Consider the following 27,472-nt stretch of genomic DNA (forward strand, 5'->3'; position numbering starts at 1 on the left):
TTGCTAAATGCCGAAAATAATAATAAATATTTATTTATTTTTCGGTGCGACACCACACGTTGGTGGCTCGTGACGTCATGCAGTAGGAGTTCCGCGTTAGGTTGCTGCGCTGCAGTAGCTGAATGAAGTTGGCAGGCGTTGGTGTGCAGTGGGTACGGTGCTGTGCGTTTAGCCTGCACAGTGGTGATAATCAGCAGCTGTGGGTAGATCTGCAGTACCCTCTCTGGCATCATGCTGACACGGATGAGGTCCGCCGTTTCGCACATGATCGGCGGCATGATGGCTTCTGGTGGTACAGACCTTGAGGAGGAGAGCGCTGCTGGAGGTGATGGTGCAGATTTACCGCTAAGATTCCCCTATCAGCGGCCTGAGTTCCTCAACCTGAGCGCAGATGAGCTGGAGTGTTCAACTGATCACATCTCCAGACCCATTCTTATACTTAAAGAGAACAACCGATTGCCATGGAGCACCGGATACGCCGAGTAAGTACAACCTTTCTGCAGCTTCTGATATGTATCTGCGCACATGCACGCACCTGCCGCATCTGTACACATTATTAGCACATTTTTTATTTGTCTGAATGAGTTGGATGGTGGAGACATGCTGAAACGTCCAGGTGCAGTGCAGAGGAAATACAGGTGCATCAAATGCAATCACTGCAGCTTAGTGCAGATGCATACTAGTGATGAAAATGTTTACATTACTGCACGGCCTTCATAGAGAAGCAAACTGGGATGTTGAAATGACCAAAGTGTGTATAAATTAAATAAATAATTGTACTACGTAGGTGTAAATAAACTATTATTATTATTATTATCGTTATTATTATATTGTCTGTTATTGGGTCAGGTGCATTTTGCTATACAGTATGTCTGTGTTGCTAATGCAGCAACACACACTCACACCCTTATTTCTTGCCAAGAACCACGTGGTAAGGTTCATGACTTTCCAACAGGGCTGTGTATTTCTCAAGACATCTAGGTATGTATATGGCATGAAGGCAAACCAAATTCCCACAAGTATTCTATCATTTATATTTGTTGTCGGTGATTGTCTGGCTTCTTAAACTACCATCTTCTGAATAAATGTATTGATGTTTATTTACCTCTTTGTCCTAGGGTCACGGTATTGTAGGGTTGCCAGCTTTCAAAACTGGAAATAAGGAACACCCTGGGCTGGCGGGTTGGCGGAAGGCATAGGGTGGGGAGTGGGGTGGCGGCTGTTTACCTGAGCCGGAGCAGGGGGTAGGCGGTTAGGGTTGCACCGTTATAAAAAAATATAACGGGTCTTACACCGTCATAGGAAAATTATCAAAATGTTTTATTTAGGCTGTTGAACATATATTATTTTCATTCTTTATAATAATAAATCAGAACCATATTTTAGGCAAAACAACATGCATAAAGAACATAAAGAAGCATTGCTTGGGGGGCAGTGAGAAAATCTGGGGGCGGGGGGGGGGGGGGGGGGGGGGGGGCAATGCCCACCCCAGGACCCCTATAGCGCCGGCCCTGCTTGTGTTACTTTAGTTTCACCCTAAGCTGGATTCAAACCTAGGGCAGAAGAATATGCGCGATGCGCTTTACCCACTGCGCTACTCAAACAGCGGAGTATTGAACAGGTTGTTATGCTGCTATAACCTGCGCACGCACGGCGTTAGTGTCAGTTCAATACGGAACGTGACGTTTCGTTTCCAAATAAGATGGTTGGCAACCCTACGGTATTGGTCACTGCAGACCAATAACAGGGCAATATGCACACATTTACTCACTCATTCAAACCTAGAGACTATTCATTTTTTGCTTGCTTTTGGAAGTGACAGAAAACCCAATTGAAACCCGTGGAGACATGAGAAGTTCTTCTTACAAACCCAGATTTTAGGACTCACTCCATCAGGTATATACACCTAATGGTCACATTATTAGGTACACCAAACTTGTTTGTACAATTAATTGGTCATATTACCAGATACACTTTCCATTTCAATTTATTTTGTTGATGTACAATTATTAAATGATTGTGCTCTGTACACTTTGTTACCCTAATCAGATGGTTTTTTGGTGATTACAAACAAGCCATGGGCCTTCTTTGCTTTGTATTACGACTTAACAAGACAAAATCGACATTTAAAAAAAGTATTAAAAATGGTGTATTCAAAGATTGTTATCTAAGAACACAATGTAAGGAGTCAAGTACTTTTATTAATTTACAAGGCTTGCCTCTTGACAGACCTCTGCTGAACCCTTTCATATGAAAAACAACAAGGGACATTTGGCCATAAGGAAGGCCAACGTTTAAGTGATAGAGGAGTCTACTGATTTTAATGTCTACATCTATTTTAACAAATGTTTTAATTCAAATTAAATTAAGTTAATTAAACACATTTCAGTTAATATTACCTTTGTGGATACAACCAATTATTTAAGAGTGTAAAATGAAACATATTACACAAAGGAAACTTCAGATTGCTGTGGAGAAGTCTTAGCCTTTCATTCTATAGGCATAAACCTCTAGTTTTAGGTTTTACCACAGCATCTCTATTGGGTTCAAGATGGGACTTAGGGGCCAAATTGCAGAGTGCACTGGTAAGAAAAGCCTTCTGTTACACAGTGCTTTTCATTACAAATCATATAATTAGTCATTTAAGCATGTACTTTATTTGAAAATATAATGCAAGGAAATCTTACCTGTTGTTTAAAGGAATTCACGTGGTCAATTTTAACAAACATGTAAATAAAAATCTAAAAGTAAAATCTTATATTCAAGTATATGAAACCTTTGCTGTAGTACTTCAAACTGTGGTCAGGTCAATCGTGTTGTATAATGATCTCTGAAACGTTACTCATTTGGAGTCCATCTGTTGCAGTGTAAATTGATTGGACATCATTTTTAACAACGCATGAAGTTCTATAAGGGCCCACAATTTACACTACATTGTCAGGACAAAAAAAACAAAACAATGATTTTCAAGTAACTGACTGTAGATCTCTGAGATCAAACTGTGGCAAGACATAGATCGATGCCAGGTTATAAAACAATTTTTAAGTATTTAAGTGCTCCCAGGACCACACTGGCCTTAATAATCTCAAAATAAAAAGACCCAGTCACTATAAAAGAGCTCCATAAGGCCAGTTCAGAGACTGAAGAACCTGTTTGATGGACAACCATCTCTGCAGCATTCCATAAATCAGATCTTTATGGCAGAGTGGAAAGAAAAAAAAACAGTGTTGAGTAAAATGCATTTGACAGCCTAATTTGCTAAATGGCATGAAAAGGACTCTGGCAACATTAGGAAAACGATTCTTATGCCCATAGGAATTTTTAAACAATTGACTCTGACAGTATATAGGGCTCAATACCTAATCTGAAATATTTTACCTGAATTCACTATTACACTCTATTACTAAGATTTTAAATAATTGGTAAATATTTTGGTTGGGTATAAAATGATGATCTACCACAGGCTCAGGCTTTTTAAGCAAAGATGGGTTGTGGCTCACCACTTTGTTCCAAACTTTGTAAAAGAATTGTCTAGCAAAAAAATTTCTCAATGCAAGAACAAAATATTTCAATGCCAGATCATTACAATTCTCTCTGACAGAGCTCATAGAGAAACATGTGCTGTGGTCAGATGTGTCCATGTTTTTAAAAAAACAGTTTCTTCAAAGATGCTTCAGTGGCCACAGAATGAGTGACTTGCATTTGTGTGAACAAACCTTTGATGCAGAGACTTTTAACAGGATTTTAAAGAGACATATTATGCGATCAAGATGACCTCTTTTACCAGGAAGACCATCTGTAGCCACAGACTACCAATTAGTCATTCAGTAGAAACAGAGTGTGTGTGTGTATTACTGGCCTATTTGTATTACTACAAATGTATTGTACAACATAAAGATCAGAATCAGACAATGTTGACCACGGACTGTCGAGCAGCTGAAGTTTTGTATTGGGCCAAAATAGGCAAAAAATTTCACTTCCAAAACTGCAACAGTTAGTATCCTAATTTCCCTAACCATTAAAAAAAGTCAAATTAATTTGGAAGGTAATGTAACACAGTGGTAAAACATGCCTCTGTCCTAACTTGCAGACATCAAATTGTAAATAATTAAAGTAATTCAAGTTAGTCGTTAAAACCATTGCAGATCTTATCTTTGTATTCTTGTCAGTTAAATAAAAGTTTGTGAATGAATAAATCACAGATTTGGTTTTAGAAAATTGAGTTTGTACATTAAGTGCATATAGTCCTATGCAGAAGTTTTGTTGAGTATAGTTAGCATATTCTCGACATTTTAATGCACTGTAATTTTATTTTTGCATGTTCAATGTTCAATATATGCTTGAGTTTTTTTTATAAGTAAACAAATATATTTGTTAGAATATTAATATTTCAAATATTAAAGTAAATAAAAAAGTTACAAATATTTATTCCTATGGAGGATGTTCTGGTAAAATCTAAAGAACATGAAATTTGAAGAGTTTCCAAGTTTTTAAATATTTGTATGACAGTTACCACAGTGAGGTTACTCATTTATTTAAAATATTATAATATTTATATGTTTAATTACATGTGTTAATATTGTTGTTATAAGCAAGCCAGTGTTGTCCTTAAAAAACTGTAGACAGTCATTAAATTATATTGCTGCTATTTAAATAGTTACTGAGCTTAATGGGCTTGTCTGGCTTAGTTTAATTATTTATTGTTTTTTAAACGATTTTTTTTTTTTACATTTTCTGCCACTCAAGTGTTTTAAATCATGGCCTGATGTCTCCTGACACATTTACATGTTCAAAATCTCAGACTGTTTACTACACATGGCTATGCTGTGTTGATAACAACTGTTAGACTTGGGAGCCTGCATCAATAGAGAAGAGTGCCCGTCCATGCACTGTGCCAAAATCAATTCTTAAGTAGCTAGTCTCTCTCTTGGCCACACTAAAACCCCTCTTGAGTGGAGTAGCTCTACTCTGCTGAACACTGTAGAATTCAAACAGTGGCAAGATGATGTTGCCATAATAGAGCCATTAGTGTGTAAATCAATATGTCGACTCCACCTGTTCTTAGAGAATCTGAGGTTGCTACAAATAATTGCATGTGAACAGCCTTCCTAATTAAAAAGATTAGGTGATTTAGCCACACCTATTGCTAACAGGTTACTGGTCATGAGCACAAAGTAAGAGACATGGTCGATAAGTTTAGTGTGGAGGAGCTCCAGTGGCCTGCACAAAGCTCTAATCTCAGCTCCACTAAATACATTTGGAATGAACTGGTGCATCAATGGAAACAGGACCTTTCCTTCAAAATCTTCCCTTCAGTTCTTAGTTAAATAGGGAGGGTCATGCCATGCTACTAAACTGCACATAACAGGGCTTTATGGGTGGAAACTACTCTGGAAAAGGGATGCCATTCGGCCTCTGGAGTTCCTATCACGATGCTCCCAGAAAAACATAATATGTTGCTGTTGCCGGACCAGACCAAACAGCCCAGTATCATGGGCTGTGTCCGAAATCGCATACTTAAACAGTACGCACTAGATTCGAGGCAGTGAGCACTGCTCGGACGGTACAGCAGTAAGCTCTTTTAGTGCGCGAGTGTGCAGTATGCACACAACCTCAGACGTACTACGTCCGCCTTCTTACCAGTCATGTGATGCATGACGTCACATTGCCACAGTTAGAACAATTTTAAAATTAGACAAAATTAATTTTGTCGTTCTCCACAAAGCTACTCATAATGTTATTCAGGGTTGTACCTAATCATAACATTTAAAATTTTTGTCTTACTCCACTTTCTGTCATCTTTCTTCGTCGCTACAAACATCTTTGCAGCTCCAGTTGAATTATGGGATAGATTATCGGGCCGCAAGTGTGCTATGTTTGCATACTCAAAAATGGCCGCCCATGCAGTAGGTCATCTGGGTACCTATCGTGTACTGTTTAATGAATACTATGTATTCGGACACACTACTAGCTCTGGCATACTGCTTTCACGTACTGTTCAGTATGGAAGTATGCGGTCTCGGACGCAGCCATGGTTTGAGTAATGGCAGGTTTGCCAACAATGCAGCTGGCAAATAAGATAGGAAGAAACCGTTACATATAGAAAAACTTCCACCTGAATTGATGTAATACTTAAAAGGCGGATGTGAAAGCCAATTAAAAGAAACAGACACATCAATCATCTGCAGCCATAATGGCAACACAGAAGGACACTTTTAATGTGGCTCACTACTGGTGATTCAGTGATTACACCTAGCCTCACAAATACGTTTGGATGGGCATACTGGGACAGTAATAAGCCTTTCTCAAAAGCCTTCTCACATGCTGAAAGCGTATTATTTATTTTATATAATTGATTTACTATCATGAATTTTATATTTACTATATTAAAATTTGTAATTAGAAGGGGTGTCTACATACTGTTGGCAATATAATGTACAGTATATTAACAGATTTCTTAATAATGTGTTCACTGCGTAGATGTAATGTGAAACTAATAACGTGCAAAACGTACAGTTTTCAGTAATAATATTTTTAATGCAGTGTATAATGTCTTGGGTCACGTCCTGATCTCCTTCTGTCTGGAACCCAGAAAAGCTTTGAATGCTGTCGGTAATCTGATCTGCCATGCCAGTAATAATGGAATCAGGCTGGGATTGTAAAGAGAAGATAACAGTAAGCCTCTGAGTAAGTTTTTGTCCCTCAGGGCCCTGTCTCCACATCTAATGCTAGAGATGAGGATTTTATAGATCACTTCAAAGCAACTGTGTCATTAAAGTGTGCACAGCCATGAGCAAGAAGGTTCTGTTTCAGTTCCTGATTTACTAAAGAAGAAAGATTATTTTGAGGTCTTACATTTACGTAGCTTCTCTGTTTGAACAAACCACATTGTGTAATATTAGTTACACTAGACCATAAACATTTGGGACATCCCATTCTACTCTACTTTTTTGGTAATGATTATGTTTTGCAGCTTAAACTGCTTTAGATCTGCCTTAAAAAACTATACAGGTAAACAGGTAAATCACAGTACAACACATTGAAGGAACTGTGGAGATACAGCAGATTCAAATATACAGAATATAAATATCCTTTTTGCACACTTTACTGTGTTGTGGTTGTGATTGATTAAATATGATTGCCAGTTTACCCATCAATCAAAACTTAATCACTAAAAATGAAGAAATTAATTAAAAATAAAGAAAATCTCTTCAACAAAGGTATTCAGACATTCTCCTTTGACACTTACATATTGTGGTCAGGTACATTCTGTTTACTTTGAACTACAACCCCAAATCAGAAAAAGTTGGGACAGAGTGGAAAATGCAAAGAAAATAAAAATGCAGTGTTCCTTACAATTACTTTGACTTTTATTTGATTGCAGACAGTCTGAACCCGAGGTATTTCATGTTTTGTCTGCTCAACTACATTTCATTTGTTAATAAACATCCATTCCTGCATTTCAGGCCTGCAACACATTCCAAAAAAATGAGGTAAAAAACTAAATAATGATGTGATTCCAAACAGGTGATGTCAACAGGTGAATGTAATCATGGTTTAGTACGAAAGCAGCATCCAGGAAAGGCTGAGTCTTTTATAAGCAGAGATGACCAGAGGATCTCCAGTTTATCAACAAATGCGTGAGAAAATAATTGAAATGTTTAAAAACAATGTAACTGAAAGAAATATTGGAAGGGATTTGCATATTTCCTACTCTACAGTGCATAATATTATTAAACCATTCAAGGAATCGGGAGGAATTTCAGTGTGTTAAGGCCAAGGGTGCAAGCTTAAGCTGAACGCCTGTGATCTTAGATCCCTTAGCACTACATCAAGAACCGCCACTCAACAATAGCTGATATAACCACATGGGCAAGTGATTACTTTGGCAAACCTTTGTCAAGCACTACAATACAGAGTTACATGCACAAATGCCACTTAAAGCTTTACTGTGCAAAAAAGAAGCCTTATGTTAACCATGTCCAGAAGCGGCATCGACTTCTCCGGACACGGAGGCATCTAGTATGGACTATCACACAATGGAAACGTGTATTGTGGTCAGATGAATTAACATTCCAGGTCTTTTTTGTAAAAAATGGACGCCATGTGCTCCGGACCATAGATGAAAAGGACCATCCAGACTGTTATCAGCAACAAGTCCAAAAGCCAGGGTCTGTCATGGTATGGGACTGTGTCAGTGCCCTTGGCAAAGGTAATTTAAACTTCTGTGATGGCAGCATTAACACAGAAAAGTACATTGAGATCTTAGAGCAACATATGCTGCCTTCAAGACATCATCTTTTCCAGGGACGTCCATGCATTCAACAAGACAATGCAAAACCACATGCTGCACACATTACAAAGGCATGGCTGCAGAAGAAGAGGGTACGGGTATTGGACTGGCCTGCCTGCAGTCCTGAATAGAGAATGTGTGGAGAATTTTGAAATGAAAAATGCGACAACGACGACCCCGTACTGTTCCACATCTTAAGACGTGTTTGCAGGAACAACGGGACAAAATAAAACCTGAAACACTAAATCACTAGGAATCCTCGGTGCCAAAATGTCTTTTAAGTGTGGTGAAAAGGAATAGCAACATAACAAAGTGGTAAATGCTTTACTGTCCCAACTTTTTTTGGAACGTGTTGCAGGAATGGATGTTTATTAATAAATGAAATGAAGGTACTCTGGCTGAAATGCAACTCTGTGTTTTTTTTATTATTTGCATTTTCCATGCTGTCCCAACTTTTTCTGATTTGGGGTTGTATATAGAACTAAATAATTTGGCATCCACCTGTTGCAGTTTGAATGTATTGGATATTGTTTGAAAAGGTATACTTCTGGGTCTTTAAGGGCCCATCGTTTGCATTTTACTGTCTGTGAATATCTGCAAATTGCAGCAAGGCGGTGAGTGTTTTCAGGACCACAGTGGCCTCAATAGATTTTTTTAGAGCAGACTGGATAGTTAGCTCAACAGAAAACAAGTTAATAATTCAAACCATCAAGTTTAAATCATCACATATATTGATTCTATTAAAATTGCATGGGCAATGCAAACCACTCAAGCATAAAAAGACTGCTATAGTAAATCTTACTCTAAGTGCTACCATTGCTTGTTTTTTCCATCTGTTTAGAGTGATTAATGCTGGAAAAAGTGCTTTGAATGAAGACCAAGCCTGCTGTGAGGTGGTGGAGCTGAGGAAAAGACCTGCAGACCTGTCAAGTCCAAGCTATACACCCACTTCTAGGAGGCGATCTTCTCTACCCAGCAGAGACACCTTGGAGGTCGAGGAAGACTCTCCTTCAGTTCAGGAGGGCTCTGTAAGTGAATTATTTTACACTGCTTTTATGCTTTACCTCTCTGGCAGTGTCTCAACCAACGCATACTGATGTAAGCTATTTAATATGTCAAATAAGTACCACCTAACCAGATTAAAAGTCAGAAACATTTTAGGGATATTGGTCTAAAGGTAAGAGGGGAAAGACTGTCATTGCGTAAGACCAAGTTGATAAAGTTGCTGACCTCAGTTTACTTATGAACACTATCATAAGTTAGATGTATATTGAGGTGGTGATCAGAAAAAACTTTTTTAAACAAATGTGTGTGCTTTCATATGTTCCTGTGTGTCTAGAATGAAGAGAAAGAAATGTACTTCAACTACTGGGGGATGTTCGATGGTCACGCTGGTTCGGGTGCTGCTGTATTTGCCTCCAAGCTGCTGCACCTTCACATTGAGGAGCAGCTGCAGAGTGTGCTAGAGATTCTGCAGAAGCCCTCTTTGCAACCCCCCACGTGTCTGGGTGAGGAGAACAGTTTGCATATTCAACCAGGTGGAGGCTTATCACAGCGAGCGCTTTCCAGAGCCACATCGTTGAGGGGTGCTGCCGGAGCTCCAGGCTCACCCAACAACTTTGCCCCACGTTTTTTCATGGAGAAGAAGGTGAAGCAGGAGAGCCTGGTGGTCGGTGCAATCGAGAATGCTTTCAAAGAGATGGTGAGTTAAAGTTTAAGGATAGGTACTTTGACTCAGCTTTTAATGTAATGGTCATTACATTTTAAGTCTCTGTATGATGGCCTAAAAAAATACAAAATAGCATGGGTAGTGTGGAGCTGCACAGCTCCAGGGTTGAGAGGAACTGGGTTTAAATCTCTCCTTGGGTCACAGTATATAAGGAGTTTGTCATGTTCTCCCACGTCACTGTGACTGCGCCAGGTACTCCGGCTGGTAAATTGGCGAATCGAAATTCCCTCTAGCTGTGACTGGGTAAATAGGTAAGGTTGGCTTTCTGTCCAAAGTATTCCTGCTTTGCAGTCAGTATTTCCATCTAGGTCATGGACCCTAATCAGGATATGGTTACTAAAAAGTGCATAGGAATGAATGATGAACTAAATGGCCAAAATATGTAAAATATATTGTGTAAAACAATATATACAATCATATATACAGTAAATGATATGTTTCATTACTGTCCAGGGCATGTAGGTTCAAACCTCACCTCAGATCAACATCTTTGAGAAGTTTAGCATGTCAGCATCTTTTTTTCTGTACTTTGGATTTCTCACAACATGGCAGCAAGAGGTGTAGATGCCACACATAACATGTGGATGCCCTGTAATGTATTGTCTTGGGTGTATTTCTGCCCTGTGTCCAGTGTTTCTGGGGTGACCCTGATTGGAAATAAGTTGTTATTAAATACTTAAGTATATGTCAAAAAATATTTATATATTAACTAAATTGTGTTTCCAATGCTCACTAGTATTTTACAGTACTAATATCAAAATATGTACCTGCAGGACAAGCATATCGGGAGAGAGAAGTGTGTGTATGATATCACCGGAGGGTGTACAGCTTTAGCGGTGGTGTGTTTGTTGGGGAAGCTTTATGTGGCCAATGCAGGAGACAGCAGGTAAGACTACAAAGGTTACATTAGTTAAGTTCATTATACCAAAGATTGCTTGTGTAATTGTTGGACACTTATATATGGTAAATTTAGTTTAGATGTTAAATAATCATATGCAGACCCCTCTGTTGACCCCTTGTCAAGGAGGTGATTCGTAGAAAGAAAACAAGGACAAGGGAATCAACTTAAACCTAATGCTTCCTTAAGCATTACTTAAAAATGACACAACTAACCAGTTCTTTGCCAGTTGTATAATTAAAAAAATATATGTAATTCACAAAACTTTTGTACAAAAAAATTTGTACTATATGTACTAAATATAAACATCAGATGCTAACATTTGGAAATTTACAAAGCCTTTTCTAAAGCCTTGGGACTCCATTGGGAGCCATATAATAAAGCAATAATTATTGCTTTTATAAAACGGCGGTCAACATAAAATATAATAAATACAACAATGTTTAATTCATAAATGTATTTATCGTGTATAAACTTACAATAAAGCATTCTTCCGCGACGCAAAATAGTTCGATTAACAGTGTTGCTAGGCAACATGAGGGCGAACATAACATTAATTTTTTCTATTCAGTGGCGTATTAATATGGAATGATGTGAGGTGGTCATAGGTGTGAGTTTATCGGGGATTTTACAACGGCTTCGAACGCGGCTCAGCCAATCAGATTTTAGGACCGGAACTATCCGTTTTATAAAGTAAGATTGGAACAGTGGGGAATCTAGGTGGGCAGCTTTTTTAATCTAGATGCCAGAATCTTATAAGGGCACAAGTACAGCATATCTAAGATCCTAGAAAATAATCATAAAACATCAGACATCACTAACTGCAGCAAAGGCCAGCTTTTCTACACAATTTAAAAGAGACTAGGCCAAAATGAAATTCTAGGAATGGTAGCTGCTGAAGTTGTTTGGCAGGGAGCCACATTGTGTGCCTCTCCGTTGCCATTGTTGGTCGACAATCAAAGTGTCGCAGATGATTTATGTGTTAGTTTCTTTTAATATTTAGTTGTGAATTTGCTTTAGGTTGGTGTCTTTCTATATATGACTGTTTCTTCCAATCAGACTTGCCAGCTCCTCAGTCTGGCAACCTGCCACTTCTCTAGTGACTTGACTACATGACTTGCTCTAGTGTGGTTTTCCATTGGCATGGGATGACAGCATAACTTTATCTTTCTGAGAACTCACCCGGTGTCACAACATTTTTTGGGCCTCACTATAGAACTCTCCCTTGGAGAGCAAACTGACCCAGAAATGAAGTAACATCTCCTTTCCTAAGCAAATCCATTTGTAAATATGCATAGCTTGGATTCATCCATTTTAACAAAATGGGCAATGTATGTCGAGTGCATAAATTTTTTTTAAATACAACAAGTCATGTTATAGCGTGCATAGCAATTTCCTATTTCTAGGAATGCAGTCCTATGAAATATCTTAAAAACATAAATAAAGCGTCAGTTAATCTCCCACCCTAAGGTGTTCCTATCACCTTTTATTAGTAAAACAATAGTGTTCTTATAATTTATTATGACTTATAACCATTACTGGCAGGCAGATGGACATGATTCTGTAATAGGAGCCCACTACTGATCTCTATGGATTATTATTACAAGAAGTAATGTTATAGTTGTGTTTATATTTTCATAATGTAGCTGTATCACATATCTTTTAGCATACATACTATATGTCCCAAAAGCTCTAGCCAATGCAAAAAAGTGTATGTACAATTTAGAAAAAAATTTTTCCTGTACCAATATGACTGTGCCCCTGTGCACAGAGTGAGGTCTATAAGGACATGGTTTAACAAATTTGGTGTAAAGGAACTCCAGTTGCCTGCACAGAGCTCTGACTTCAACTACATTAAACATGAGTTGGCACTTGGGAGCCAGGCCTTCTCATCAAAATTAGTGCCTGACTTCACAAATGCTTTTTTTTACTGAATACTAACAATGACAACTTTCATCCATGATTATAATAGGTTAAGAATGTGTAGTGCGCTTATAAAATTTTAACTGTTTTTGTTATTGCTCTATTAACACTTATTTATAGCTAAAATTCTTTACTTTTCTTCAGATATCAAACCCTGTTAGAAAAGATAGCAGTCCCAACTTCACCTTTAGTTATTTTTGTAAATAAAGAGAGATAAATTCATTTTTAACTTAACACATCATTATTCTCTGTTTCTATGCAAGGGCCATTATTCTGCGTGGTGGAGAGATCTTCCCAATGTCAAGTGCCTTTACTCCAGAAACAGAGCGACAGAGAGTTCAGTGCTTGGTAAGAAAAAGTTGGTACAGGCAGTAGGGCTAACATGCAAGAAGTAATTTTGTGTTATTTATTATAATATATTATACATCTTATACACACACACACACACACACACACACACACTTTCATTTGAACAGTATTGAGAGCTGGAGCTTATATAACTAAACAAATAAAACTGAAACAATTACTTTTAAACACAAGTTGTAAAATGTAATGAACAAAAATGGAAATTGATTGTAAGGAAAAAGTTAGGACACTTTATGTCCTAATAGCTGGTATTTCCCCCTTTGGCTGAAATAACCTTGTTTCCTATAACCATCTACCAGTCTCTGACATCGACTGGGAGAAAGTTTTTTCCACCCCTCCATGCAGAATTTCTTCAGCTGTGTGAGGTTTGATGGGTTTCTTGCATGCACAGCCCGTTTCAAATCACCCCACAGCATCTCAATAGGATTAAGATCCGGGCTTTAACTTGGCCATTCCAGAACTCTTTATTTCTTTCTTTTGAGCCATTCCTTGGTGGATTTACTGGAATGTTTTGGGTCTTTGTCATGTTGCATGGTCCACCTCCGCTTCAGCTTCAGTTTTTGGACAGATGGTCTTACATTTTCCTTAAGCACCCTCTGATACAGTGAATAATTCATCGTGGATTCTATAATGGAGAGCTTGCCAGGTCCTGCTGCTGCAAAGCGGCCCCAAACCATGACATTTCCACCTCCATACAGTTGGTATGAGGTTCTTGTGCTCAAATGCTGTGTTTGGTTTGCACCAAACATGTGTTCTGTTACTGTGCCCAGATAATTCAACTTTGGATTTATCTGTCCAAAGCACATTGTTCCAGAAGTCCTGGTCTATGTCTAGGTGTTCTCTGGCAAACTTTAGTCTTGCCCTGATGTTTTTTTTACAGCAAGGATTTCCTCCTTGCACACCACCAAAGTTGTGCAGTCTTTTTCTGATGGTAGATGCTTGTACCTTAACATCAACTGTGGCAAGAGCTACCTGTAGGTCCCGTGATGACATTGTAGGATTATTGGAGACTTTTTTACACATCTTACAGTCTGCTCTTGGGCTGAACTTGCTAGGACGGTCTGACCTGACCATGTTGGCAGTTGTTTTTAAATGTTCTCCACTTGTAAATTTTTTTCCGGACAGTGGAATGGCTGATTTCTAATTGTTTTGAGATCTTTTAAAATCCCTTCCCAGACTCATATGCATCTACAACCTTCTTTCTGAAGGCCTCGGAGAGCTCTTTAGATCTCACCATGGTGATACCACACACTTCAACAATCAAGAGCAAACCTAACTAATGTCTGAGGTTTAAATAAAACTCCAATGTCTTCTAACGATGGTCTAATCATTGCAGCTGATGTGGTGCACCTGATTTGATTAGTAATAAAAATAATAATCAAAATAATTAAAGTAGTAATAAATGTGGGGGTGTCCTAACTTTTTCATCACAATACATTTCCATTTTTATTCATTACATTTTACAACTTGTGTCTAACAGTAATTTTAACATTTTTGTAGTTATATCAGCTCCATATCTCAGTACTGTTCAAATGAAGCTCAAATGTTCTTATGTTTAAATATGTTCAAAAAGACATGGGGTGTCCTAACTTTTTCACATGACTGTATATATATATAGCTACAGGTAGCTCTTATTTAAGGTTAATATAGACTCATCAGTTCAATAATTTATTATTTGGATGTCCTATTTCTAAGAACAACACTACAATACAATGATTATTCAGTTGTTCTATACTGTTCTATAGAACATATATTCTGTTGAATATTCTGTGCAGTTCTAATAATCACTAAATTCCAAATCTAAACATTAAATCAATAATCAGCTTTCTGGAGCTAATATTGGGAACTATTACTTTCTAGCAGGTCCTTAACAGATTTGCCAGATACAGCTGCCAAATCAGTATATTGCTATGTATATTTTATGCTGACGTAAGAATGCTTGTGGCATTGACAGTACTATATGGCATTTTTTAGAAATGTACATAACGTCTGCTTAGATATATTATATGGCCCAAAGTATGATGACACCTGACCACAAGCTTGTTGGACATCCCATTCCAAAACCATACACCACTGCAATACACCATGGAGAGAGAGCATATCCATTTCAGGACAACACTCCATCAGCCATTCTTTATGCACTCAGAACTAAAAGCAATTTACACCAGACAATCCATTTTCTTCATGGTTTTGACAGGTGGGGGGTCTGGAGTACTCTTAATGAAAAACCCACACAAAGAGACCATGATAAGAAGCTCAGAGACAGTGACCAGAGTTGAGCTGAGTTGCTTCTCCAGTTTCTTTCACAGCTTCTTGATAGATCACTCTGATCGTGCTGTAACCTTTAACACAACAGTGCTGATCATTTCCAGAGTTAGCCAGAAATAAGTCCACCATAAAATCTTGTAATCAAAAACTGGAGTTCCCAAAGGAAATCTAAACAGACATGGGGAGATCATGCGAGATTCCTCAAAGACAGTGACTGAATTCCAGGAGCCACATTTCTTCGTGGCACTCACACTACCAGCTGCACAACCCTTATGTAACTTATTTTAAGCAGAAAACAACCTTTTCTAATATTTTAAAATGAAGTAGGTGCTTACATTTTATGCAAGTCATAACATATGTGGTGCATCCAGTGGACCAACAAAAGATGAATTATTATTTATCATCAGAGGATAATTTAGGATCAGACATCAGACAGTATGGCAAAAATAAATTTAAAACCCTTTGGCCAAATGTTACATCAAGTTCCAAGCGTTTTGGTAATTACACCCTGTTGATATGGAGATTGTCCGTACAGAATTGAAAGATTCCAGCTGCTCAGCTGCTTTGTCTCTCAACAAACTAGTCCAGTTATCCATGGAACACACTTCACAATCAGTCAGACGAAATAAAGCAGTTCTTTGTATTATCATTTATTTATCTTATTATCATTTTTATAGGATTTTACAATTAATAAACATGCACTTATAAAATAAATATGAATTTGCACATACACACCAATATGCATGGATGTATTCACTATACACACACAGATATAGGTGCAAATTCTCACCCACATACACTCATACCTATATGTACATATGTACATATATACACTGGTCAGCCATAACCTCCTAGTTTCTACATTCACTGTCCCATTTTATCAGCTCCACTTAGCATATAGGAGCACTTTGTAGTCCTACAATTACTGACTGTAGTCCATCTGTTTCTCTACATACCTTTTTAGCCTGCTTTCACCCTGTTCTTCAATGGTCAGGACCCCCACAAAGCAGGTATTATTTAGGTGGCGGATCATTCTCAGCACTGCAGTGACAATGACATGGTGGTGTGTTAGTGTGTGTTGTCCTGGTATGAGTGGATTAGACACAGCAGCGCTGCTGGAGTTTTTAAATACCGTGTTTACTCACTGTCCACTCTATTAGACACTCCTACCTAGTTGGTCCACCTTGTAGATGTAAAGTCAGAGACGATCGCTCATCTATTGCTGCTGTTTGAGTTGGTCATCTTCTAGACCTTTATCAGTGGTCACAGGACACTGCCCACAGGGCGCTGTTGGCTGGATATATTTTTGGTTGGTGCAGCAGTGACAATGTGGTGTTTAAAAACTCCATCAGCACTGCTGTGTTTTATCCACTCATACCAGCACAACACACACTAACACACCACCACCATGTCAGTGTCACTGCAGTGCTGAGAATGATCCACCACATACCTACTCTGTAGTAGTTCTGTTGGGGCCATGACCATTGAAGAACAGCATGAAAGGGGGCTAACAAAGTATGTAGAAAAACAGATTGACTACAGTCAGTAATTGTAGAACTACAAAGTGCTTCCATGTGGTAAGTGGAGCTGATAAAATGGACAGTAAGTGTAGAAACAAGGAGGTGGTTTTAATGTTATGGCTGATCAGTGTATAAGTGCTGTCTGGGCAGTAGGAACTTGTCCAAAAGCTGCTAAAGGGATGCATATACATCATGGTATAAGTCCTTAAAATGTTAATACCAGATACAAAATGCCACCATTCTAAGTTTCCAAAACTTCATTGTTCATACACTCAAGTTAATAAAATCTAATGACTGTCAAGTCACTAGTCATGTTTGCTGTTCTGCTGGAATTTTAACATTTTCTGCATTGGCTCTTAGAAACTGTGTGCTATTAGAAAATTATATTTAATTTACCAGCTCACCAGTTTTTATTTATTTAATGCTTTTTAGTACTTTTATAAACCTGACCCTCAGAATATTTTATTTCATGTAACTAATACAATTTCCGTCTGTGTGACAGTTAAGTGAAATATCTGATCTTAATACTTTTTTTTTAACCCAGGCCTATATGCAGCCTCACTTGTTGGGGAATGAGTTCACACACTTGGAGTTTCCTAGACCAGTGTGCAAGAAGGAGGTGGGAAAGAGAATTCTGTACCGAGACTACAGCATGAAGGGCTGGTAAGGTTTTTTTGTAGTATTTTAAAATTGTTTGTTACTCAAAATGAATAATCAAATCATAGTAGGTTTGATGTTTGATTATTTATTAGTAAGCTCAGAACTAATTCATAATTAAAGTTAGGAATTAGTAAGTGTAGTTTACTGTACACTATCTAAAATGGGTGGTCTGTTGCGCTAGCCTACTACTACCACAGTAGTGATATATTGCTATTGATATTAATTGTTGTGGCTGAAATACATGGATTTAGAAGTAAAAAGGGGTGTCCCAATACTTTTGTCCATATAGTGTAGGTTGCTGCATGTCATGCATTGCTGGTGTTATTTAAAGTATTCCTAAACATTCATTCTAAACTATTAAAATAACCTTTTTAGAATAATGCATGGAAACATTCCTTTGCCAGGTAGTTTTGTTTTTAGGGTTTCCTATCTTTCTGGGATTTTTTTTGAGTTTTAAGAAACCAGTTCTCAGTTCTGTGCTATCTTTGTTTTATCTACTTTCTCTGTTGTGGGGTGTAGACGTTTCATGTCTTTCATTTGTTACTTTGTTTCCGTTATTTTCCGTTATATTTTTCCATTTTGCAGGTGTGGGGCTTTGTGAGGTGCGATCCACCCTCTTACAGCAGCTATATTAAAATGTACATATGTAAAAGTTACATACAACATACAAGTTAAATTCTAGGTCTAGATTCTGTTGGTTCTGAATATTTCAGGCAACAAAATGTACACAGTGAACAGACAGCTGTAAGAAATACTGCAATTATCTGTTTCTACAACCAAGGCTTTGCCTAAGAACAAGCACACAAGCATTTACTCAAATTAAAAAAAATTGTATATTTTATATACAATTATATATTTAGGACTGTCTTAGAGTTGGGAAAGTAAAGACACATTTATGTGTCAACATTGAACCAATATGCTGCAAAAGCTAATTATTTCTCATTGCAGACATTCATTAAGCTGTAACTGCCAACAGCAAAAAAGTACAAGTTGTTCTTGTTCTTCTCCAAGGGTGTGTTCAAAAAACCTAGTGAGCTCTCTACATAGACAGCATTTTACGTCATCCTACATGTGCTTCCGACAAGTAGGCTGTTCGAATTCCTAGATATCTTAAAATGCAGTCACCTTAAATCTGAACAGTATTTTGACAGAATAACAAGGAAGCATCCAATGCTGCATTAACGGTAAAGACAATCCCAGCATTCAGTGCGGGACAGCTTTTCTCACAGAAAAATAAAAAACATGGTGGACAGTGCGGAGAAACGAATGGAGTTATTTTCAAACGTAAAAATAAATTATTATTGATTTTTTATTTGTATAAACTTGCACAAGTGTTTTTATTTGCAACTTTGAGCTTGTCAGCGAATTTAACCATTTTCAGTACACAGAGGGAGATGTTAGTTGACATGCTAGCGCGTTGTGCCACCCCATCCCATTGGTTTGAAAGGCATGAGGCTAACTGTGTTAGCTTAGTAAGCAAAAACTGATGTAATCGCTATCTAAGTAGTGTGTTTGAATAATCTGCCTTATAAGTCAATAACTTAATAGAATCCTCTCTACTGAGGCAGTTGCCTATGTAGGCAGTAAGACAGCAAAGCAGCTCACTAGGTTTTCGAACACACCTTTGAATGTCCCCTAAACTCGAAATCTTTGAAACTCGATGCCCTACCTTTAAACTCGACTTTTACCTTAAACTCAAAGTGTGCGACTGTCGCTTTGTTCACATTTATGCTGTCAGTTTTACTTTAAATAAATAAGCATAAAAATCCCCAAAATGTTCAATATTTGATAATGCTTTTCTATCATTGCAAAATGAAAGCGCACTCTAAACAGCAGCACCGCGACTTAGATCAACCACACAGCAGCAAAATATTATAACCGCTGCTTACCTGAGCTTCTCTTCTTCAAAGTTAGACCAAATCTTTATCAGTGTGTTGTTCCATTAGGGATATAATCCACTTGTTTTTCTTCTTGTCGACCATCTTGTATGTTTCCAGAATATTTCCAGAATATATAAATCCATATCCAACTGTGTTTGTCCACCTAACTAACGAAAACTTTGGCTTTCGCGGTAAAAAGCTAAAATTTGTTATCTAAACTGTCACTTATTTTTCTACAACCATTGAAGAGAGAGTTTTTCATTGCCAGCTCACCTAAATGACACACATTGACGAAATCCAAAAATAATCTGAATTCGGAAGCTCTGATTGGTTTATACAGCTGTTTTTCAAGGCCTGAACCGCGACCAAATCTCTGGATCAAATGCGCACTGATCCATGGAGTTGTTTACGCACGACACCATAATGTAACAGAGTGAGCAAAACAAATGAATCTTTACCATAGATAAGAGAACAGCGCCCAGATTCGATTTCAATGAATAATTCATTTAAAAAGAGTCGTTTCGGACTCGTTTTACTCAGAGATTCAGTTTGCTTTTTTGCAGACTGATGTGAAGAATTGGGGGAGGGTAAATTTAATGTGTATGGACAGAGTCTGACAGAGCTTTAGAGCCAAAAAGGCACAAATGTATTGAACAATGACACTATAAAGTACAAATAATTCATCTTACAAATTTTTTTGTCTGCTAATATAATAAAATATATGCATTTCCACGGGACCATGGAACACATTAACAGGTTTCCCATACATCCTTATGGGAAAAAATACCTTGAAATTCAACGCTCTCCCAGAACCAATTGACGTTGAGTTTCAAGGTACCACTGTATAGTGAATACTTGTTTTTTTGTCAAATGACACTTTGAGCGTAAATGTAAAGTAGATATATGCACTCAAACTATAGTGAACAACAATTAATTAAATACCTCTTAATTAACAAGTACACACAAAAACCAAAACCAAAGTGCTACCCAGTGCAGCTTGAACAGTACAATCATATGACCATCGATCCATTGATAGGTTACAGAGCTCGGTTTGAGTGGACGTATGTGCAATCCGAGCTCAGTGTTAGTTCTTTTACTGGATCACCAATCTCAGAAAATTGACAGCATTGCAGGGCAGAATCAGCAGTTATTGATTATTTCTCTTTGTCCTTCTGAGGAATGTGAGAATTAGATTAACTGTGCAGATGAGCTGCTACTGTAAGGGATATATTGATTTGTGCTAAAGTGATGAATGTGCAGTGTGCCTGCCTGCCATGCACATTCTGCTGGTAAGGGTGGAGCAAGCACCTAAATTGGATATACTATATGATCACATAGTTTTGGGAAGTATTTGAATTGTATCTGTTATTGTATATTTGTCACACTGATTGATTTCAGATCACTACACTAAATTTATTTATATAAATTTATTTATTTGAGGGAGAGCTTCAGGTTTTGAATCAGGTGTCAGGTCAGGTGTCTCCAGAGACATTACTAGCTGTGTCTTGGGGGGAGGGATTGTATGTGGTCCGAACACCCTAGCCATCCAAACAGGAGGGTTGCTTTAGCAAGGACATGTCAGGTTGGCAAACCAAAATTATTCATATTGGCAACCCCTAAATACAGGAGCAGCTGAAGGAAAGACCATTAATTGGTTAATTTATCTAAGGGACAAATTTATCCCACCTCAATATCACCCTTGGTGTAAAATTAATTGCCCTTGTGTTTTATTAGTCGACCAGTTTAACAAGTCCAAACCTGACTCCTAATAAAAATGTAGTTGTAATTGTTTAGTAAATGTGAAGAAATACAGTAGTAAACATGCCTCTATCTCAACTTTTCTGGTAGTGTTATGTGTTTGTGTATGTGTGTTGCTGCCACTCAGTTCTTTTTTCACAAAACACACAGAAGTTGGTCAATAAAACCACTGTTAATCTCTTCCTTGAAATTTAATGAAATTCATTTCCAGAAACGGGGCTTAAAGAATGGAAAAGGAAGGAAAGAATGATGCCTGTGTTGACTGCAGTGACTTGTAACAATCAATAAAATCCACTAGGTGATGCACTTGAACAACTTTATAAACAAACCAACAAGCAGCCTGTATTTGGTGAGATAAAGCATGCTAGCCTGTGTGGGAAAATGTGTAAAAATCTACTATAAAACCAAAAACTGTGTCTAAATTCAAAAAGCAGTGTAATTTACACCTAGTCACATGGTGCCTTCAATTAATCATCACTAGGGTTGTGAGTCACATGATTTATAAAATGTTTCTGAACCTAAAAGCTTTATTATTCATTCCTACTTACAGATTCATAGTTAATGCATACCATTAAACCATGGTATTTTTGTTCAACCCCTTATTAAAATTCATGTTATAGCTACACTTCGGGCTGTTGATACTTGATATTTCTGTAGAACAAGCACAGAAGCCACTACTAATATCTGACTTGTCAACACCATTATAACCACAACAAAAAATGTTGTGCTAAAAGATAACATAGATAACTTTTGTTTTGTCATTTGCTGCTATTTCTATATTCTTCTTAAGTGCTTCTTTATGTGATGTCCTAAACCTGAATCAGAAAACTGTAGCTCAAACTGTAAAGACACATTTTGTGTGCTATACAATTTGTCAGTCAATTTACTTAATGCGGAATGTAACAGGATGAAATAATCAAATCCAAATTAAGTGTGTGCCGTTTTGTTATCAGCATTTAACATTAAAAAGAGTACTTTTTATCTTAAGAATGATATCTTAACCACCACATGATGGTTGAGAAAGGTTTGATGGACATTGTCAAGAAGCTTTCTCTGGGAGCTCCAGTTTCCTCCCACAGTCCAAAGACATGCAGTCAGGTTAATTGGAGATACTAAAGTACCCCACAGGTATGAGTGTGTGTGCAAATGTGTGTGTAAGTGTGTTTGCCCTGGAATGAACTGGTGACCTGTACAGGGTGTTTCCTACCTTTCACCCAGGGAATTAGAACCACCACGACCCTGAATAGTTTCAAAAACCAAAATAAAACAGTGGTAAAACAGACAGTGGATGAATTATTATTGGCTTTTAATGCTTACCCTGCTGAAGGTCTTAATCATCATCTGTCATCTCATCTGTTGTTTTTTCGATATTTTATTTGCTTTTTTATTGTTTCTTATTGTCTCAGGAAAACTCAAACATTCAAAAGTTTTAGAATTAACTTTATTGATTGTCTGCACAGACATATAATATGCTTTTTATTTTTTTAAATGTACAGTTGATGTCAAAAGTTTACATACAATTATATCAGTCTTGGAATTTTATTGAACATGGGGTGAACAGAAAGAACAGTTGCAAAAATAAACAAAATCCCATCACTGTCCCCTTATAAATATATGTAAACATTTGACTTTAACTGTATAAAAATATATTATTATCACTTGTAAAACACACTTTGGATTTAAAAAAAAATGATGTAAACTACTTAAATGAGTCAGATTATTGTATACTAACCATCTCATCCATTACAACAGACTTAATTAACACTTTGTATGGAATGACTCAGATATGTTTTAGGATGTATGTACAGTATATTGAGTGTTTTTGTAGTACAATGCACTGCAAATAATACTTGTTACCTTCCTCTCTTTGTGTGCAGGGCGTATAAAACTGTGCAAGAGGATGACCTGAAATTTCCTCTGGTTTTTGGAGAGGGTAAAAAGGTATGGGACTATTGCTGACAGAAGAAGAATTTAATCAAAATGACTTTTTCAGACAACTGCAGCTGTATACTGAGAAAAACTATTCTTGATTTGCATCAGCTATAAAAAAGACAGTATATAAGAAACACAGTTACAAAAATGAAATAGAACGAATTCAGAACCTGCTGAATTTGAAAGCACATGAGTATACTGGCTACATGAGACCTCATAAAAATATGAGTAAATGTTAGTCAGAAAACAAATAAGTGGTATTACAGCAGTGTGAAACAGGTTTGCTTATATTAGAATCATAACAAACCAATTTTCGAACAAACCAAGGAGGAGTACTGTACTTGTACATGTACAGTGGATAATGCATCATGGAAGCAGACAGCTTTTCTTAGGTCAAGGCCTTGGCATGAAAGGTCCAAGACAGAAATGTCTTAGCAGAACTGCCAATCTAAATCTACCGACTATATTACGCAGTAGTCATATGATGATGTGAGAGGCGGATGATGACAAAGATGATAACAGCAATAACATCAATTCAACCTTGTTAAAGGATGCAGTTGTAAACCACTTTTGAAGCCTTCAAAGCCTTCAAAAACAAAATCACAATAATTTCATCAGATGTTCAAGCAAATACATTTGTAGAATTTCAGCTTTAGTTTCCTAAAATAGTTCAAGGTGGATTTTGTAATTTGTTTTTTTACTTACAGTTTGCTGACTGGCTGTGACACACTGACTTGTAAAATGTGCTAATATGTAGTGGAATCAATTTATCGCTCTACCCCTCCAATATTACTTGCATTGTATCTGCCACACAACTTTCAACCATAACAGAAACCCATTACATTTACATTTACGGCATTTAGCAGACGTTTTTATCCAAAGCGACTTACAATTATGACTGAACACAATTTTGAGCAATTGAGGGTTAAGGGCCTTGCTCAGGGGCCCAACCGTGGCAACTTGGTGGTGGTGAGGCTTGAACCAGCAACCTTTTGATTACTAGTCCAGTACCTTAACCACTGAGCTATCACTGCCCATTAGTCATAGCTGAGTATACATCTATCATCAACTTGTAAAGTTGAGTTAAGTGAAGTGAGTGCTATTACTGTATTGCAGGCCCGAGTGTTGGCTACCATTGGGGTTACCAGAGGGTTGGGTGATCACGACTTGAAGGTTCATGGTACAGATATCTCCATCAAACCTTTTCTGTCCTGCAACCCAGAGGTGAGATGAATCTTCATTTTTCTGCATTATTACTGTGTTGCTCTGATATGAGTGTTTCAGTTGTGGCAGTATACCTGGGTTATTTAAATACTACAAACCCAGTTTTCAGAAAGGTTGCAATAAAAAAAAAGAATCTGTTATTTGTTAATTCTGTTAAATCCTTATTTGACTAAAAAAGTAGAAATAAAAGATATTCAATGTTTTCACTGATCATCTTCAATGTATTTTGTAAATATAAACACATTTATAATTTGACACCTGCAGCACACTACAAAATAATTGGGACAGAAACGTGTTTACCTCTGTGTTCCATCACCTTTCTTATTAATGACATTTTTAATGGTTTGGCAACTGAGGACATTAATTGTTGCAGTTGTGCAAGTGGTATTTTTCTCTATTCCTGCTTGATACAAAACTTCAGCTGCTTAACAGTCCATGGTCGCCAATAGGAGACATATCTGGACTGCAGGCAGGCCAGTCAAGCACACACATTCTTTGTCTACGAAGCCACACTGTTGTAGCACGTACATAATTATGGACTTCCCTGGAAAATGGCAGCTTGATGGCAGCATGTGTCTCTCTAAAATCCCAATATGCACCTCTGCATTAATGGTATCTTCACACATATGCAAGTCAAACATACCATGGGCACTGATGCATCCCCATACCATGACAGATGTTGACTTGTTTCTAATTACCTGATCATATTTTGCCTCTAATGCTGCAGACTTCCACTACTTTATGTTTGTGTTTTATTTTTTACTTGATTGGATTAATTTGTATTTTTACCAATTACTACCACTGTGTTGTTTTATTGCTTTGGGGAATACAATTATGCCAATGTTTTTATCTGAAAGATTAACCCCTTTTTCTAGTTTAATCTGCATATATGGTAGAATAGTCACAAAACCTGAAAAATGACCAGACTTTGGTATTTAAAAATAAAAAAAACCTTTTTTAGGGGTGCTGTGACTCTGGCTGACCCTGCACTCTGACCCCAGCTTCCAAACAAGCTGGGATATGCGAACAAAGAATTCCGTTGTACTGTACACCTGTTAATGTATATATGACAATTAAAGGCATTCTCTACTCTCTCTTCTATGTAGGTATAATGTCCCTTTTGCTTTTTATTTAAATAAAATATGCATATATGCATAAATAATGTTTTACAGGTGAGAGTGTACAACTTGGAGCAGTTTGAGCATACCGCTGATGATGTTATGGTGTTGGCTACAGATGGCTTATGGGACGTTCTCTCTAACAAGGAAGTAGCTGAGGCAGTCACCAGTTTCCTTGGAAACTGTGACCTTGACAACCATTACAGGCAAGTTCTCCAGTTTGGTAAGGAGTGCAGAGGCAAATTACGAATGCAAGTTATCTGTCTTACAATGCATTCAGGCTAAATGAAGTTTATAGAGGATGATGAAAGCTAATGTTATTATTGCCTTATTAGTTGTCACAGTGTGTGCAATTACTGTTAAAGCACTTTGCTTAAGTACCACTCCTGTTACTTATATGGCTTTGGTTCTGTATGTACAGACTCCATCAGATTGGTGACTTTATTGCTCTGTTCATAAAAACTGGGGAATTGTACTGATAGACTTGGCAACACTAGTTAGATTTTATAAAGTTGCAGGAAAAATTACCTTGTTCATAAAATCTGGCTACAAATCCACCTAGGTCATAATAGTAAAAAATTAAATGCATATTAAATTAATACACAGGCAATTGTCAATTTGTGTTTTCATTAAACACACTGAGCAATCATTTAATTAGCTCTTTTATAGGTCATACCTATAGTTCATAGGTTCTGAACTCATAAAACTCCACATTCTATTTTAAGTCTGTTTCTTTCCAAAACAAATGTTCTGCATTTAAACCATGTTGTTTAGTTTGATTTTGGTTATTGTCTTGCTGAACCAATTAGCTTCTACTGGGCTTCTAATGTAAACCTAGTGTATTTAAACTGTCATTGTTTCCTCAGCGTCTGTTAGTTATTCAGGCTCTAACACAGCAAAGCATCCCCAAACCATAATGCTGCCTTTACCATACTTCACTGTTGTAAAAACGTTTTGATGTTGGTGTGCAGAGCATCTATGCTTTCAAACATATAATTAGCATTTCTGCCCTGGTCAACATTTATGTTATATATCCAGGTGGTTTTACAAACATAATTTTTTTGGGGAAATAGTGGACTGTGAATGGCATGAAAAATACAATCCTACTTTAACTTAGATTAAAGATCTATTCAGACCACATGTCAGGTCATTTCACAGGTTCATCAACTTTTCCCTAACAAATATAAGCAATCCTAGGACAGGACCTAAACCTATTGTGAGTTAATTTCTAGCAGTTACTTTATCTGGTTGTACAGGTACACCATGGCTGCCCAGCAGTTGGTGATGAAAGCAAGAGGGGTTCTGACTGACCAAAACTGGAGAACAGCCAACAATAGACTTGGTTCTGTTGACGACATTTCTGTCTACATCATCCCTCTAATGTTTGGAAACGGACAGCCAGAGCCGAGGTGACCAATGAGAGATGCAGAACAAAGGACAGTGAATGAGGAGGTCTAGACAATGGCCATCACTGGACTGGTTTTAGAGAAATTGCAGGTATTAGTGATTTCCAGTATAAAGTGGGGTTATAGATTAAAAGTAATAACATTTTTAAACATCATCAGACAACAAATGTCATTAAATGTTTGCTGTACCAATTAATACAATAAAGGACTAATTCCTAGAGTTTAAAGACTGCCGCTAAAGCGTGACTATGGTAAAGTCTTCCTCTTGCTTGCTGTTTATTTATTCTTTTAACACAGATAACTTTCTAAGTTTCCTTATATCCATTCTATGAATGGAAAGGGAGTGTCTGGGTAACGTGGTTATATGGTACATATGTTAAAGAAAGCAATTTAAAGTTGAATGTAATTATCAACATGGTGCTCAGACATTCATAGACTGGGTTTACTTCTCAGTGTATGTTTCCAATAGCACAGTGGTTTTCTTCTGATGTACAGAT

General features: G+C 37.3%; 1 protein-coding gene across 1 annotated transcript; it reads left to right on the forward strand.

Moving 5' to 3' along the window:
* Nucleotides 1-231: 231 nt before the first annotated feature.
* On the forward strand, nucleotides 232-27,472 carry ppm1h (protein phosphatase, Mg2+/Mn2+ dependent, 1H). Its single transcript, XM_063003151.1, has 10 exons — nucleotides 232-482; nucleotides 9,135-9,306; nucleotides 9,642-9,995; nucleotides 10,796-10,908; nucleotides 13,107-13,191; nucleotides 17,542-17,660; nucleotides 23,173-23,236; nucleotides 24,344-24,451; nucleotides 25,624-25,775; nucleotides 26,826-27,472. The coding sequence occupies exons 1-10, from the start codon at nucleotides 232-234 to the stop codon at nucleotides 26,980-26,982; spliced, it is 1,575 nt and encodes a 524-aa protein (XP_062859221.1). The 3' UTR covers nucleotides 26,983-27,472.

The sequence above is a fragment of the Trichomycterus rosablanca genome, chromosome 1, assembly GCF_030014385.1.
Source record: "Trichomycterus rosablanca isolate fTriRos1 chromosome 1, fTriRos1.hap1, whole genome shotgun sequence".
Lineage (NCBI taxonomy): Eukaryota > Metazoa > Chordata > Actinopteri > Siluriformes > Trichomycteridae > Trichomycterus > Trichomycterus rosablanca.